The sequence below is a fragment of the Histomonas meleagridis genome (assembly GCF_020186115.1).
Source record: "Histomonas meleagridis strain 2922-C6/04-10x chromosome Unknown contig_44, whole genome shotgun sequence".
Lineage (NCBI taxonomy): Eukaryota > Parabasalia > Tritrichomonadida > Dientamoebidae > Histomonas > Histomonas meleagridis.
Genome location: NW_027150887.1, coordinates 468,749 through 484,812, shown reverse-complemented (window position 1 = coordinate 484,812; position 16,064 = coordinate 468,749). Strand labels below are relative to the sequence as shown.

Below are 16,064 nucleotides of genomic sequence, written 5' to 3'. Positions count from 1 at the left end.
TATTCAATAAGTTATTGTGACACTCACCACTTTTTTAATGTTTTTTAATCGGACTGTATTTTGCCAAACCGTATTTCATTTTCTATTTTTATTCAAAATAGGTGTCATTTATATTTTTATTGAAAATCAAATTGATAGAATAATAATTTCTTTTAAAAAGTGGGATCGTTTTATATCGTTCGGAATTTATCCTTTAAAAATCGATTGAGAGGATTTGGAGGTTTGGTCTGCGGTTGTGTAATTGATCCAAACATATTTTAAATTATTAAAACATATCCAAAATTATTAAAACACACCCAAAATTATTAAAACATATTTCAAATTATTAAAACATATCCAAAATTATTAAAACATATTACAAATTATTAAAACATATTAAAAATTATTAAAACATATTTTAAATTATTAAAACATATTACAAATTATTAAAACATATCCAAAATTATTAAAACATATTTTAAATTATTAAAACATATCCAAAATTATTAAAACATATTTTAAATTATTAAAACATATCCAAAATTATTAAAACATATTTCAAATTATTCAAATGAATATTTGTTGCATTAATATCAATTCCTTCTTGTTCAAGAAGTAATTTAACTATTTCTAATTTACCATTTTTAGATGCCCACATAAGTGCTGTATTAAATAATTTAAATAATTTCTAAATATTATTTTGAAATATCAGATTATTAAAATAAATTCTAAGTAAAATAAATAAATATCTTTAGCATTAATATCAGTTCCTTCTTGTTCAAGAAGTAATTTAACTATTTCTGTATGACCATTTTCAGATGCTTTAATATAGGGGACGGAAATGTTTTATCCTAAATATGATCCTTTTATTTTTTTTAATAAAAATTATATATATAAAAATACAAAAGACTGTAATAATAATGATATAATTTTTGAGATCAGAAATATTTTATATATCAAGAGAATGTCAAAAATAAACTTTCATATTGTCATTCTTATTAAACATTTTTCATTTTTATGGAAGTCGGACAAAGAGCAGTCATATTTTTCCTGAAAGGATAAGGCTTTAAACTCAGCCAAATCAAACAAGAGTTAGATGATGTTTATCACCAAGATGCACTCGATATTAATACCATAAAATATTGGGTGCATCAATTTAAATTAGGGAGATTTGAAATAACAAACATTCAAAGTCCAGGAAGACCAGTACTTGATTTCATTGATTCAAAAATTTTGGCTGCACTCGAAATGGAACCATTTCATTCGACATATACATTAAGTGAAGCCTTATATATACCACGATCCACCATAAATGATCACCTCAATAAATTAGGCTTCCATTATTATAATTTAAGAGTGGTTCCATATGAACTGACATGTGAAATGAAAGAAGAAAGAGTGCGAAAAGCAACTGAGCTTTTTAATATCTTAAAAGTCAGTAAGAGAAAAGGTTTACATAGAATCATGACTGGGGATGAATCATGGTTTTTCTTATCATATGATCACAAGCATATGTGGTCACAATCAAGAGATAATTTACATGAAATTATCGATACGAAAATTGACACGATAAAATATATTGTAACTATCTTTTGGAATATTGATCAATTCTTTATAGTTGATATTATGAAAGATGGTGAAAAATTGAACTCAAAGTATTTTATTAATAATATAATTAAACCCTTGAAGCAAATTATATACCCACAAAGAAAAAAGCCCAATGAAAACCCATATGTTTTACATTTCGATAATGCATCCCCCCATATATCTAATGCTTCAACTAAATTTTTGGTTGATAATAATTCTAAAAGAGCTCCACGGCCACCATATTTACCAGATCTTGCTCCTTCAGATTTCTTTTTATTCGGTTTATTAAAAAATCAACTAGAAGGAGAAAAATTCGATGATTTTCAACAATTGCACGATAAAATAACTGAAATTTTGTGTGAAATTTCAAAGGATACTTTCGCAAAAGTTTTTGAAGAATGGATTGAAAGATGTCAATGGGTGATAAAGAACAAAGGTAACTACTATCATAAGTAAACCTAAAAAAAATAATTAAAATCTTTTATTTCGATTCTATTATATTTAGGATAAAACATTTCCGTCCCCCCTATAAGTGCTGTATTAAATAATTTAAATAATTTCTAAATATTATTTTGAAATATCAGATTATTAAAATAAATTCTAAGTAAAATAAATAAATATCTTTAGCATTAATATCAGTTCCTTCATGTTCAAGAATATATTTAACTATTTCATGGTTACCTGATTCTACAGAAAATAGCAATATATCATTTGGAATTTCGTTTTCTTTGCGAAAATATTTGACAAGATATAAATTACCAGCTTCTGCAGATGCATTGATAACAGAACTATCAATCTTTATTTTTTCATCTTCCAAAAATAAAAAAATTTCATAGTTCCCATAATAAATGCAAAATTGCATCAAATTAATAACTAATTTTTCTGGAGTATTAGTTTGTTCAATCTTACTTTCATAAAAATAATGAAAAATTTGATTTTTATGGAATTCAATTGATGTTTTATATGCATTGTTGAATGTTGAATGATTTTGCTCACATAAATGAACAATTTTTATGTTTCCACCTGCAATTGCATATTTACCAGTATTGTTTACATTTGCACCATTCATAAGTAAATATTTAAAGCATTGAATAGAGCCAAAAAATGCGGCATAATCAATTAATGTAACATTTTCTGTATTAATAAATGAACATCTTTCAAAAAGCGATGGTTCGATTTTTTGATTAAAATTAAAGTTTTCTTGAGATGATATTTCTTGAAGTTTTTCTATTTCATCATTTCGAATGACTTTTGCAATTTCATTTGGATTAACTCCTTCTTTAATTAATTGCTTATGAAGTGCAAAATCATTCTTTGAAAGTTCTTCATAAGAAATATTTTCTTGATTAAAAAAATATTTATATCTAACTAATTTATTTCTTATGGGGTTCCCAATCATTTTTTGAAAGCTCTTTATAATTTTTATCAAAATCTTTAAAATACGTATCATATTCTTCAAGCATTTTTTTATCTTTAACAATAATATTTTTATGATGTGCAAAATATAACGATTCAAAACTATCCAATATACTTGCATCGATTAACTTTTGTTCAATCAAATTCTCGATAAAGTAATATGCTTCTTGAGATGTAAAAGAGTGCTTATTAATAAAATTTAATAGATACTTACTAAAAATTTCAAAAATATTAGGATTGTTTATATTGATTTCTTCTTCTTTTGATTGAATTATTTGTAAATATTTGAGGTATGTGTTTCCGTCCAGATTATTTTGTGAGCAAAATATGTGTTAGATCAAATTAATTAGAATTAGATTGAATGAATATGGGCAGCTTGAATCGAATAAAATCATTGTTTGTTGAACTGATAACATGATGTTTTTATTTGTCAAATTATACACAATTTGTTGTAATTCTTTCATCTTTTGTAGAGACGTACACGACCCAGAGCTCATTTACTTTTATTCAAAATGTTCAGTTATTTTACAACAAAAACTCTCAAAAATCATTCAATTTCCAAGTAAACTACTCAAAAAGTGAAGAATAATAGACAATTGATCGTCGTCAAAGCGACAGGAAGGTGACAAATGCATTTTGGGGGGGGGGGGGTTTGCACACCCGTACATATGTACAGAAATTCTCTTGGCAAAAATTTTCCTGCTGTTCAACAGACACAGCTTTTTGAATACGGATAGAATAAAACAGCTGATGCACGTTAATCAAATTTGGAATTTTACGGTCAAAATATCAGACACCCTAAATAGACATGAAAGCGCCTATCGTCAGAGAAAAACTGTAACTAAATCATCATCATAAGAACAAAACACAACATAAAAAATTCACAAATGAAATCAGGTGAACAAATGCATTAGTTTTATTTGTAGTATCTTCTTTTCAACAAAAACCCAACCCCAAAAAGGATTGCAGCCGTTGAAACCGCCGCAATAACGGTCGTAACCGTTCCCGATGATTGAATTGGCTCTGGCGCTCTTGGGTCGATCTCTTTGATCTTTTGAGCAAGAGCCTTTGCCTCTTTCATGTTTTTCTTTACACCACACCCCTTCGCATAGTGTTGTGCCAAAAGATTCATTGCTTCAACAATATTTTCGTTAGCAAGGATTTGAAGATGAGAAACAGCTTCTTCTGCATCGTTACCACACCCTGGGCTTGCAATTGGCGATAGAAGCTTTGCTAAAGATAAGCGAGCTTCAAGCGAATTTTGTGCAATTTGCCTAAAAGTTGTGATTGCATCTATTCTTCGGTCAGCACTTAAGTATGCATTCGCAAGTTTAATGGCAACATCCGGTGAAAGCTTTTCTGGTGGAATTGACTCCAGTATTTTGATAGCTTGTGGGATATCTTTTTTAATATCATATGGATTATCTTCATTTAAATATGTATCGGCAACCAAAACTTGGGCGATGAAATATCCCATATTCGCGCTTGCTTTAAACATTCCAAAAGCTTCTCTAGGAAGTCCTTTACTATCATTATAAATTCCTAAAATAAAAACAGATTTTGGATCTATTCCATGAAGTGATTCGTTCTTGATTAGGAGAGGCCAGATTTCTGGTTCTGTCTTTTGGAGTGTTATTTGAAAGTGAGAATTTGTGATTTCATGTTTTTCAGTTTGAATTGATTTGTATAATACTCCGCAAACAGAAGGGTATTCTTGGTCTTGCATTGAAGCATAAATCGTATTATTTTCTTGATCAATGTTAAATTCGATTGAATCCAACGTTGAATTTTCCGGAACTGGAAAAGAGATTACTATATCAGATAAAGTCTGCTCAAATTTGTAGCCATCTGGAAATCCGTTTGGAGAAATTGATCTCTCTATATCAGTCATTCAATATTCGGAATTTTTCCATCCAATGTCAAATTGAATGAAACAAAATATGACAAAATATTTGAACATGAATATTTGTGTCAAAATTTGTTGGAAAAATATAAAAAAACGTTTCATACGTATGAATTTTTATTTGATCGCAAATTAATATTTGATGTTTCAACAATTTATACCCAATGATAACAATTATATATTTGTATGTCTCTGTTTTGTATGAACTTTCTATAAATTATTATCAGAATATAAGTTTCGCTTAAGTGCTTTTATAATCGTTTCGAGGATCATGACCTACTGGATAACCATTTTCATCGACAACAAGCACCTTTGAAATTATAAATGGCTCGATTTGACTGAAATTTTCGTCATACCATTTAATTAGAACCTTTTTTCTTCTAACAGCCTCTCTGTCAAGATGAATCTTTAATCTTTCTGATAACACGTGTGCAAGGCTGAGAAGTTCTTGTTGATTTAATCTCGGGCCATATTGTTTTTGCAAAAAATTCAACGCTTTGGAGTTTTTTTCATCAAACGATCGTAGCCTTTGTTCATTTCGTATTTTTTCGAATTCGTTCTGATGGTTCTTCACTTTCTTCTTGTTGTTGTTCATCGGATCTGACCGCCATTCAACCTGTTTTTTCAATTATTTTTTCATAAAGTCAAAATCCAATCGTCAAACGCACACAAATTAGCCGATTATGCCACAGAATTGGTCCGATAAAAAACCGCAACATGCAAACGATTATCGGTGCAAAAACAAAAAAATATCGGATTTTCACGAAGATATCGAAGATTGAAATGAAAAAAATATCATCAGTAATATATACATAAAAATTTAATTGTAATAAATTCATAAATAATCCTTAGGAACGTACCATCAAATTTTTGACGATTTAAAAATAGATTATATGGGTTATACTGTTTCCGAATCTAAAATGAAGAATTTTAAAGTACGTCTTTGGTAGTAAACCAATATTTCCAAAAATTATAAAATATGTATAATAAAATATTGATAACAATGAATGTTTTCCCATCAAAAACATAATCAGTTGCCTATGTCATTTTAATTCGTAGTTTATTAAGATTCTTAATACTTCTTATTACGTAATAAAGAGCATTATAAAGATAATTTTTGTTTTTTGATTTTTAGAGAACGTTAAGGTAAATGAGCGAAGAAGAAAACGAAGTTCAAATCGAGAATAAAGAAGAAAAAGAGGATACAACAAAAGCTGAAGAAAATCATGAAACTGAAGAAGACATAAATCAAGAAAAAACCAAAGATTCTGATGAAAAAGAATCTAATTTTACATTTCCAACAGATTTCCAAAGTCCTCCACCAAGAGATGAAAAAGCAACCACAGAAGGAATTACGTTCAAAGAATCTGAAGAAGAATCAAAAACTCAAACTGATGATGAAGCGTTTACCTTTCCAAGTGATTTTACATTTACAGATGCCACCAACGACAGTCAGTTTTCATTTTCCTTTTCTCCTGACTTTAATCCATTTGATGATTCATCTTCAAAATCAAATGAAACAAAACCGCCAACCGATGTCCTTCCCGAAGTCAGTTCAACAGATCCATTGTTCGTCACCTTTTACAATCTTATGAAAAATCCGTTTTTCAATCAGCCGCACAAAGACCTCATCACAGTGTTTGAGCAACCGGATCCAACCAATGATCTTTCAGCTGCGTATGAATATTTATTTTCTTCGATCGAACCAAAATGAATTTTTATTAAACGTTTCTTTTCCTGCTTTTATTTCAGTGGTTTACGCGCCGATAGAATGTATGTTACGTAATGTCCACAAAACCGTTTGTTGATTGTCTGGCCACTTTTGGTATGAAGTCCCAATTCTTACGCCCTCCAATTATTCTTTTAAGAGAAGGCACAGACCAATCACAAGGACTTGGTCAACTTATCTCAAACATCAACGCATGTCATGCAATCGGCGAAATCTTATCATCAACATTAGGTCCCAGAGGTATGGACAAACTCATCCATAACGGTGATAAACGCGCTATTGTTACCAACGATGGCGCCACTGTTATGCGCGAGTTAGATATCGTTCATCCTGCTGCACAACTTCTTGTCGAAGTCGCTAAATCACAGGATGAAGAAATTGGAGATGGTACAACATCAGTCGTAGTATTAAGTTGTGCACTTTTAGATGCAGCACGACCATATTTAGAAGATGGAGTACATCCACAATTCATTTGCCGCTGCTATCGTAGCGCTCTTAACACCGTAATTCAAAGGCTTAACGAAATAGCAGTGTCAATTAACGCAAGTGAGCGTTCAATCTTAGAAAGTTGTGCAGCAACAACTCTTAGATCAAAATTAGTCAGCGACAAACGCGAATTCTTCGCTAAAATGATCGTCGAAGCTGTCGAAAACCTTGACGACAATCTCCGCATTGAAGATTTAGGAGTTAAGATGGTCAAAGGCGGTGGCATTGAAGACTCATTCTTTGTCCCCGGCGTTGCATTCAAGCGCACATTCTTTTATGCAGGTTTTGATCAACAGCCAAAACATTTTGAAGATCCAAAGATCTTATTATTAAATGTGGAATTAGAATTACAAGGCGCATCATCAGATTCCGAAGTACGTGTTGAAGATCCTAAGAAATATCAAGAAATAGTCGATGCCGAATGGAAGATCATTCAAGATAAACTTAATAATTGTCTTAAGAGCGGTGCTAAAGTTGTATTAAGTCGTAAACCAATCGGAGATATTGCAACACAGTTCTTCGCTGACCACGGAATCTTTTGCGCTGGTCGAGTTCCGGAAGAAGATATGAACCGTACGGCTAAAGCTACTGGCGGCATAATACTATCGACTACGACAGACATCAAAGAGGAATCACTTGGTACATGTAAAGTATTTGAAGAGCGCCAAGTCGGAAAGAAGCGATTCAATGTATTTACTGGCTGTAAAGGCAAATCATCTACAATAGTATTACGTGGTGGCGCAAAACAATTTTTGGAAGAAGCTGAACGTAGTATTCATGACGCTATTATGATAGTTAGAAGAGCTAAGAAAGCAGGCAAAATCGTTGGTGGAGCAGGAGCAGTTGAAATGACTTTATCTAAGACATTAAATGAAAAGGCAATGAAGATGGACGGAAAAAGTCAATTAATCATTCAGGCGTACGCTAACGCACTTGAAAGTATCCCAAGAGCTTTGGCTAATAACGCTGGTTTCGATTCCTTCGAAATATTAAATAAATTAAGATCGGCTCATACGAAAGAAGAATCTGGAATTTGGATGGGAGTCGATATCGAAAAAGGTGACGTAATAGACGCCGTAAAGAATTTCATCTGGGAACCATTGGTAGTGAAAATGAACGCTTTCAAGGCTGCTACAGAAGCTGCTTGCACAATCCTTTCAGTAGATGAAACAGTATCAATCCCTGAACATGAAACAACATTCGATACTGGAATGCCAGGTCAACAACAAAACGCTGCTCGTGGAAGAGGCGGAATGCCAATGCCTCAAATGGGAGGATTACCTGGAATGCACTAAAAAATGAATTTTTTTTCATGAATTAAAATATGAAATATTTTTTTTTAATCTGAACATCAAAAACAACATCAAATTTCAATTGAAATTTATCGTGCTTTTTCATGATGAACTCAAAACGATTTATAACTTAATTTACATCCATGAGAAATTGGAACAGATATCACTATTTTGAATATTTTGTCTAACGGAAGCGTATACGCTACTTACAAATATAATTAGAAGAAAATTTATGAATTTATATTTTACTAAATTAAGCACATAATTATTATATTTGATTTATAAACTTTTCTTCCTTAAAATCATCTGCAAATGGATCATCTTTGATACCTGACATTGTTGAACAGTTAGCAACTGTGTTAACTTCAGGTGCATTGTCCTGATTGCTAATTGATTCTTGTTCCATTTCAATTTTTTTCTTGTTTCTCAAACGCATCAACAATACAACCAACAAGCAATTAGAATTAACACTACAACTACCACACATACAGCAGTTATAATAATTTTTGTGTTAGAATTATTCGGTTGTAAATCACTCAAATAAAAAAGTGTATAAAAATTCGAATAATAAAAGTAAATTGTCGAATACGAAATTACAATGTACTCATAATAAATGGATGGAGTATGAAAATATGCAAGTGTTGAATCAACAAAAGATATTGTATATGAGTTCGTTAATATTGAATAATAAATCGTTAATGTTTGTGTAAACAAAATTGAACGTGTTAAAATAAAAGAATTCGAAAATGTAATTAAAATTGGAGATGAAACTCTGCAAGTGTTTGACGTATATGTTGTGTTTGAAGCTGTGAATGTATTTGTTTTATGAAATGTGTTCGACCAGGTAAATGTATTCGATTGTGAAAATGTATACGTAATCATTGGCGGACATCCTTCAACTACTTCTATGACGACATCTAATTTTCCGAATGTATTTTCATTGTAATCACTTAATACCATAACAGCTGTTGAAACATTATAAAATACATTTTCTCCAGTATTTGGTTCTTTTGTTCCATAATAATAAATACACTTTAACTTTGTGCAATATGAAAATGCAGAATCACCAATTTCTTTTACATTTTCACCAATGATAACAGATTCCAAATTAGAGCATAATGAAAAAACAGAACCTCCAATTGATACAACTGAATCAGGAATTTTGATACTTAATAATTTTGTGCAATTTGAAAATGCAGAATCACCAATTTCTTTTACATTTTCGCCAATGATAACAGTTTCCAAATTAGAGCATAATGAAAAAACAGAACCTCCAATTGATACAACTGAATCAGGAATTTTGATACTTAATATTTTTATGCAATTTGAAAATGCAGAATCACCAATTTCTTTTACATTTTCGCCAATGATAACAGATTCCAAATTAGAGCATAATGAAAAAACAGAACCTCCAATTGATGTAACTGAGTCGCCAATGCTTGCATATGTTAGAAGCGGCCATTCAGAAAATTCTCCTGATGTAATTGAACTTACAGTACCGCCGATGATCACATTAACAGTTGAATTGAAATAATCATTTGCGAAATCATTTTCGTTATATATTAAAAGCGTTGCATTTTCAGGTACATACTGAGATGTTGATAAAGAAAACAAAACAAAAACAAATGAAGAAAATTGGAAATTTGAGTTTTTATATCTAAAAATTTTTATTCTTATAAAATACAAAAATAAAAGCAACATACAAATTATTACGAAAAAGTATTTAATGATGGATTTAGTTCCTAATTTCACTTTTGGATGATGCAGTAAATATGAATTGTTTGATAAAATATTTAACTTGAAAGAATATAAAAAACTATGAACTGGAGAATCAAAGTAATAACATGACGATGAAAAGTGAGGAGAATTTATATTAAAGTAATAAAAATTATTTGATATATACAAATATTTGGAAGAAATTATATAAAAATCATTATATAGACAATGAATGACTTCCCTATGGAGATGGTTATGTTCTTTGAATACTAAAAAAGACAGGTTTTTGTTTTTTGGAACATTTAAATATGTGTATTTATCATATAAAATTCTAGAAGTGTTACATGTGATGCAAAAGTGGCACAAGGACAAGCAAAACATGGAACATATAAGGAAAATAGTCCACATTTGAGTTTGAAAAAATAAGGTTTAAATAAATCAGTCAAAAGCAAAATACAACGATTGACAGATGATCGGAGTGAATGTGCATAAGGTAAATTGGTTAAAATTTCTTTTTTTGTTGTGGGAACATAAAAAATATTGAAGAAGTCTTTGTAGCAAAGTCAGGTGTTCACATTAGACACAAGACGCTTGACGGTTTAGTTTTGCTGAAGAAAAATGCCTTTTAAAGCCTTTGGGTAATGGAATCAGGCTTCAGCAGCGAATGGACGTTATGTATTTTTTTGAATGTCTTCAAAATAAACTTCACAAAATTTTCGAAAATCCTTAAAATTGCTGTTTGCTAAAACACCTCTTGAGATAAAAAGCTTTTTTTTTTAAAAAAAATTTATCGATTTGAAAAATTTATTCTGCATTGAACTTGGCTACAGCTTTACCACCTTCGGAAACAGCATGTTTTGCAAGATCACCTGGAAGAACAAGACGAACTGCTGTTTGAATTTCACGAGATCCTAGTGTGTTACGATCGTTCATATCTACAAGCCGTGCACCTTCTCTTGCAATACGTTCGAAGATATCTGTAACAAAGTTATTCATAACCAACATAGCCTTGTTAGAAATACCAATATCTGGATGAACTTGTTTGAGAACCTTAAAGATGTAAGATGAGAAAGATTCATTCCTCTTCTTATGACGTTGCTTCTTTTCCTTTTCAGTTTCGGCTGGAGCTTCTCCTTCAACAGCTGGCTTCTTTTCTGTTGGAGTCTTTGAGGCTGGTTTCTTGGTTGACATTCCTAAAAAATGAAGCTATTTTTAGCCCGCGCTTTAACTTTGGGATTTTTTCTGAAATGCCGTTTTACTCCAACAATATTTTAAGACGCTCTAAAATTAAAATGGCGCCTTTAATAGGGATAATGGCGGGATAAAAATAACTTCATAATTTCATTATGCCAGCAAAGAAAGGTGTCAAGAAAACAGCCACAAAGACAGCAGTTGATGGAGAACGTGCTCATCCAAAGACAAGATCAAGTCGTGCAGGACTTCAATTCCCAGTTGGACGTCTTCATCGTTTCCTTCGTGAAGGTCGTTATGGTGACCGTGTTGGTGCAGGTGCTCCAGTTTTCATGGCCGCAGTTCTCGAATATCTTACAGTTGAAGTTCTTGAACTTGCAGGAAATGCAGCAAGAGATAATAAAAAAACAAGAATTTCACCACGTCACATTATGCTTGCAATTCGTAATGATGAAGAATTAAATCAACTTCTTTCTAATATTACGATTGCATCTGCAGGTGTTGTTCCACATATTCATAAAGTTCTTCTCGGTCAAACAAAGAAGAAGGAAGAATAGAAAAACATTAGTAAAACGAAATTATATTGAATGATTTGAATTTTCAATAATGTAATTTTACAAAGTTTAAAAATCAGCATTGTAACCTTACTTTAAAGGTTTCTTTAAACATAATCTAGAAACTCTCATTAAGATTTGAATTATCGATAATCAATTTCAAAATTTGAAATAAAAAAGCGAAATACAAAATCAACCAGGTAAACACTGAGTAGATTTTCCTCTCAGGTTAACAAAGCTAGGTTAATTAAATAAATAAAAAATTATTGAAAAAATGTCAATAAATTAAGAATTAGATATTCACAAAAAGGGTTTAATTCATAAACCCATTGACAATGTTACAAAAGCTATACTTATTGAGTAATCATTTTGTTGAAAAAATTTGAGATAAATTAATAAATGTAGCGGCGTTGATTGGCAATGATAGCTATCGTTCTACATGCCACCCGAGCCGAGCTTAACTGTTGTTACGATGGTTTGAACGGAGATAAACGCATCATCGCCGCCTTCGAAATCGCAAAAAAAATTTTGGTCCTACTTTCACAGAAACCGCAAAAACTGCTTATTTGCTGCCAAATTGGTGCACTTTTAGATGAGGTCCGACCAAATAAATTTGGTTTATAAATTAAAATATCTAACTAAAAATTAAATAAAATTTTTATCAATATCTTATAAAATGATTATTTTAGATGGTTTTCATGATTTTAGAAAATATTTTTATGAAACAGATTATTCATATGGATATGGACCCCATTTTTCAATTTCAAAATGAATTTTTATGTAAAAAAGTGGAATTGGGGCACCCTCGCTTTGAATTCCTTTCAAAAGTGATCCCTAGTCGGGTGCCCCAATTTCATGAAGTTTTTTGTAAAGTTAAAAGCGTCAATGTTGAGCACCTTCTTATCTTTTATTTAAACCAACATTTGATATTATTACACCTTTAAGCTTACCAACCACATAATGATGTAGCCAATAATTGCAAGATTTGAACAGAAAAATTATCATCCCCGAGAGGATCTATATGTATTAACAGCATCGTTTTACTTATAGATTAACAGCCTTGAGTTGGTTGCCATTTCATTAATGAGTCCACTGATCTCAAATTGTATAAAGTGACCAATCAGTATTTTTTAATACAATCTTCGACGATGATTTAATATTTGATTACCTTTTAATCTTGTCCACACATAAAATTTACTCACATGGGTTAAACCAACGTCTTTTTGCTGAAAAAATAGTTTTTAAAAACAAAACCAAATATGCAATTGGTTTTAATCATGCAGTTAAAAATTTTGATCATTGTTTATTTGTAATCCAAGAGGGAAGCTATTGATTGATGATACTAAAAGATAAGATCATTATCATGATTATTATATCTTATTTATTCACTGCAATTCTATAAAAAAGACTAACCAATTTTTTGATCGGAAGTTTCGAATATTTCTACGTTTTGTTGAATTCTAATCCTCAATATCCCCTCTCCTCAGTTAAAAAATCAAGGGAGCTAAATACAAAATAAAAAAATTTTCTGCTTTGGATGGGGCTCGAACCCACGACCTCAGGATTATGAGACCTGCGCTCTGCCGATTGAGCTACCAAAGCTGACGAATACTAAATAGAATAATAATATTTATATATAAATTCAATATTTTTTTTAAGATAAATAACATAATAAATATTGTGAATATTCTATCATTGAATTTTCATAATTAATACAGATACAAAACACGAGCATGAAGAGCCATATATAGGGGAATTAGTTAAAAGGATTTGAGTAATTCACCAAATTAAAATTATAATATGTTTTATAAAAACTTTTTTCATTAAACATCTATGTAAGCATTTCTTCTGTCATCATTTCAAGTGTATCAATTGACGCTTCGTCATCATTTGACATCAGCACGCACATGTTCTTTATGTCTGTTCCCACCAAAAAATATTCTTTTCCGGATAAAACAATTTTCTTTCCGAAGTTCAAAGTCGCGAAGTTACTACAGAACAAACAAGATCTCGAGATCATATCACCCGAACTAGAAACTGAGCTCAAAGGCACCAACATTCTTCTGAATGCGATCTTATAATTGTTGTCCAAAATTTCAACATTTTCATTACCATTTCTTGCAATTAGTTTTCCATCTTTAACGCCTCTAACGTCCATCAGAACGTTTCCTACTTTTATAGCATCACCAGGCAATAACTTAAATTCCTTCAAACATTCAGTATTTGCATTCACTCCATCGTCGATAAATAAATCATTGAAAAATCTACCTACCGACTTCACCTCACCTTTGTCAAACATTTTGACACTTCCGAAATTTGTATTATGTTTTTCAAGCCATACTGCCACTTTTCCACCGTTAAATCCTGCAATTGTTCCATAACCAAATTTCGTTTCGACTAAATCAAAAATTTTATAATTATTTTCAAGATCAATTTCATCTAATTCTATTATTTCCATATTAGAATCGTAAGCGAAAGTTTTCGAATCTTTTTTGAATGTTTCTACGTTTGCTTTCTCTATTGAAAACAGTCCAAAGTTTGATGCGTATTCTATGCACGGATAATTATCATATTTTCCGATGTGTTTACCAATGCCATTACTATGATTGAAGTATAAAATATTATTATCTTCTTCTAATTCGATCACTTTACAACTATCGTCCACAAGTTTCAATGTTTTTAATTTCAAATCGTTTCGAATTATTGTCATTCCATAAGTCACGTCAACAACGTGAATGAATTCATTGTTTTCGCCTTTGGAATATAAATTTAATCCTCGAACACCTATAACGCGTTCGTTATTCGGCAAAATATCATTTTTCATAAACCCAGAAATAGAAAAAATCGCTTTTCGTGATGCGTCGAGTATAATTTTCTTATCTTCGGATAACTTCTCTTCTATTAATTCATGGTATTTACGCTTCACGAGTTTGTACTCATCAATGATCTTATCGAACGTCGGGTTTTCGATTAACTCGAATCCGATTTTGTTCTTATAGACAACGATGTTATTATCTTTTGATGTTCCTATGACAAGTAATGTTTCTTCTTCTCCTTTCACGATATGATCGCCAAGTTTTAGTCCGTATTTCTCCAACTCTTTATTCGATGGATTAATCGCTACGAATGTTTTCCCAATTGGTACAGTACGCGGCGCCTTCAAGTTAAATGGATATGAATCAATAGCAAACGATGTGTTAATGTAATGCGGATATGAGCCATTTATCAAAAAGGCAAACGTGAAACATCCACATGCTATTTGCGTGACGTTTTTCTCTCGCATTTTCTCGCACGGTAAAAAGGTGGTCGTGCTTGAACATGTGTCAACACCTGCATAGCCATTTGGAATACTGCCTGATACATATGTAGTCCCTTTACGAGTTAGAACTAAAGTCGATTTATCGCCACACGCAACTTGTATTATGATGTCATCGAAATCAAATGGAACTAAGGTGACTGAGGAATATGGTTCTTCATCGCCTACACCTAAACTACCTTCGTTATTTAGGCCACAGCAATAAAGTTTGGCACCGCTGGTGAAAAAGGAATTGTTGTTATATGAAAATACATAATTGATGGGTTCGGGAAATGAGAGTAATGTTGGCGTGTCGACGTTATTTGGTTGCCCACTGGATGGAGTCTTACCCCATGTGTATACATGACCACTGGCACAGAGAGCAATGAAGCTATCTCGAGATGAAGATACCATTGTAACTTCTTCATCTGGGATTTGAATGATTCTAGGATCCGATTTGGAACACTTAATACCAACGCTACCATTAGATAGAGCACATATAAGATTCGATTGACCTGATGCTATATGTGTGGCAGGTTGTGTAAATGGAATTTCTTGTGGTCCATGACCAAACCCTGAACCCCAACAATAAACTTTACCACCTTCATCTAGCGCTGCTCCAAATTTGTCTCCTGCAACAACTGATCTGAATCGAGTATTAGCAGGAAAAGTCTCAACTAAGGTGGGAGTAACAAGAAGGTGCTTGTCAAGTGTTGCTAGTTTGTAATTGGAACCATCGCCCCATGAATAAAATTGCGTGTGATCAACAACACAATGCCCATGTTTCCAGCCAAGTGCAATTGATGTAATATAAGTACAATTTGGAATTGTTACAACGTCAAGGGGTTCAGTGCCTTGGCGACCAATCCGTGAATCTTCTGATTGACCCCCAGTGTACAGTACTGAGCTCATTTGC

At 31.7% G+C, this 16,064-nt stretch overlaps 7 protein-coding genes across 7 annotated transcripts; 4 read left to right on the top strand and 3 right to left on the bottom strand.

Moving 5' to 3' along the window:
* Positions 1 to 3,898: 3,898 nt before the first annotated feature.
* On the bottom strand, positions 3,899 to 4,873 carry GO595_006464 (uncharacterized protein; the record flags this gene model as incomplete). The annotated part of the gene is made up of 1 exon (XM_067919820.1): positions 3,899 to 4,873. One exon carries the CDS (start codon positions 4,871 to 4,873, stop codon positions 3,899 to 3,901), a length of 975 nt encoding a protein of 324 aa, XP_067773342.1.
* A 1,162-nt stretch (positions 4,874 to 6,035) lies between these two features.
* On the top strand, positions 6,036 to 6,599 carry GO595_006463 (uncharacterized protein; the record flags this gene model as incomplete). Its single annotated transcript, XM_067919819.1, has 1 exon — positions 6,036 to 6,599. One exon carries the CDS (start codon positions 6,036 to 6,038, stop codon positions 6,597 to 6,599), a length of 564 nt encoding a protein of 187 aa, XP_067773341.1.
* A 113-nt stretch (positions 6,600 to 6,712) lies between these two features.
* Positions 6,713 to 8,395, top strand: GO595_006462 (T-complex protein 1 subunit eta; the record flags this gene model as incomplete). Its single annotated transcript, XM_067919817.1, has 1 exon — positions 6,713 to 8,395. One exon carries the CDS (start codon positions 6,713 to 6,715, stop codon positions 8,393 to 8,395), a length of 1,683 nt encoding a protein of 560 aa, XP_067773340.1.
* Positions 8,396 to 9,620: 1,225 nt separating this feature from the next.
* Positions 9,621 to 9,926, top strand: GO595_006461 (uncharacterized protein; the record flags this gene model as incomplete). Its single annotated transcript, XM_067919816.1, has 1 exon — positions 9,621 to 9,926. The coding sequence occupies one exon, from the start codon at positions 9,621 to 9,623 to the stop codon at positions 9,924 to 9,926; it is 306 nt and encodes a 101-aa protein (XP_067773339.1).
* A 986-nt stretch (positions 9,927 to 10,912) lies between these two features.
* Positions 10,913 to 11,299, bottom strand: GO595_006460 (Histone H2B; the record flags this gene model as incomplete). Its single annotated transcript, XM_067919815.1, has 1 exon — positions 10,913 to 11,299. One exon carries the CDS (start codon positions 11,297 to 11,299, stop codon positions 10,913 to 10,915), a length of 387 nt encoding a protein of 128 aa, XP_067773338.1.
* Positions 11,300 to 11,454: 155 nt separating this feature from the next.
* Positions 11,455 to 11,856, top strand: GO595_006459 (Histone H2A; the record flags this gene model as incomplete). The annotated part of the gene is made up of 1 exon (XM_067919814.1): positions 11,455 to 11,856. One exon carries the CDS (start codon positions 11,455 to 11,457, stop codon positions 11,854 to 11,856), a length of 402 nt encoding a protein of 133 aa, XP_067773337.1.
* A 1,828-nt stretch (positions 11,857 to 13,684) lies between these two features.
* Positions 13,685 to 16,060, bottom strand: GO595_006458 (protein kinase; the record flags this gene model as incomplete). The annotated part of the gene is made up of 1 exon (XM_067919813.1): positions 13,685 to 16,060. The coding sequence occupies one exon, from the start codon at positions 16,058 to 16,060 to the stop codon at positions 13,685 to 13,687; it is 2,376 nt and encodes a 791-aa protein (XP_067773336.1).
* Between the last annotated feature and the right edge of the window lie 4 nt (positions 16,061 to 16,064).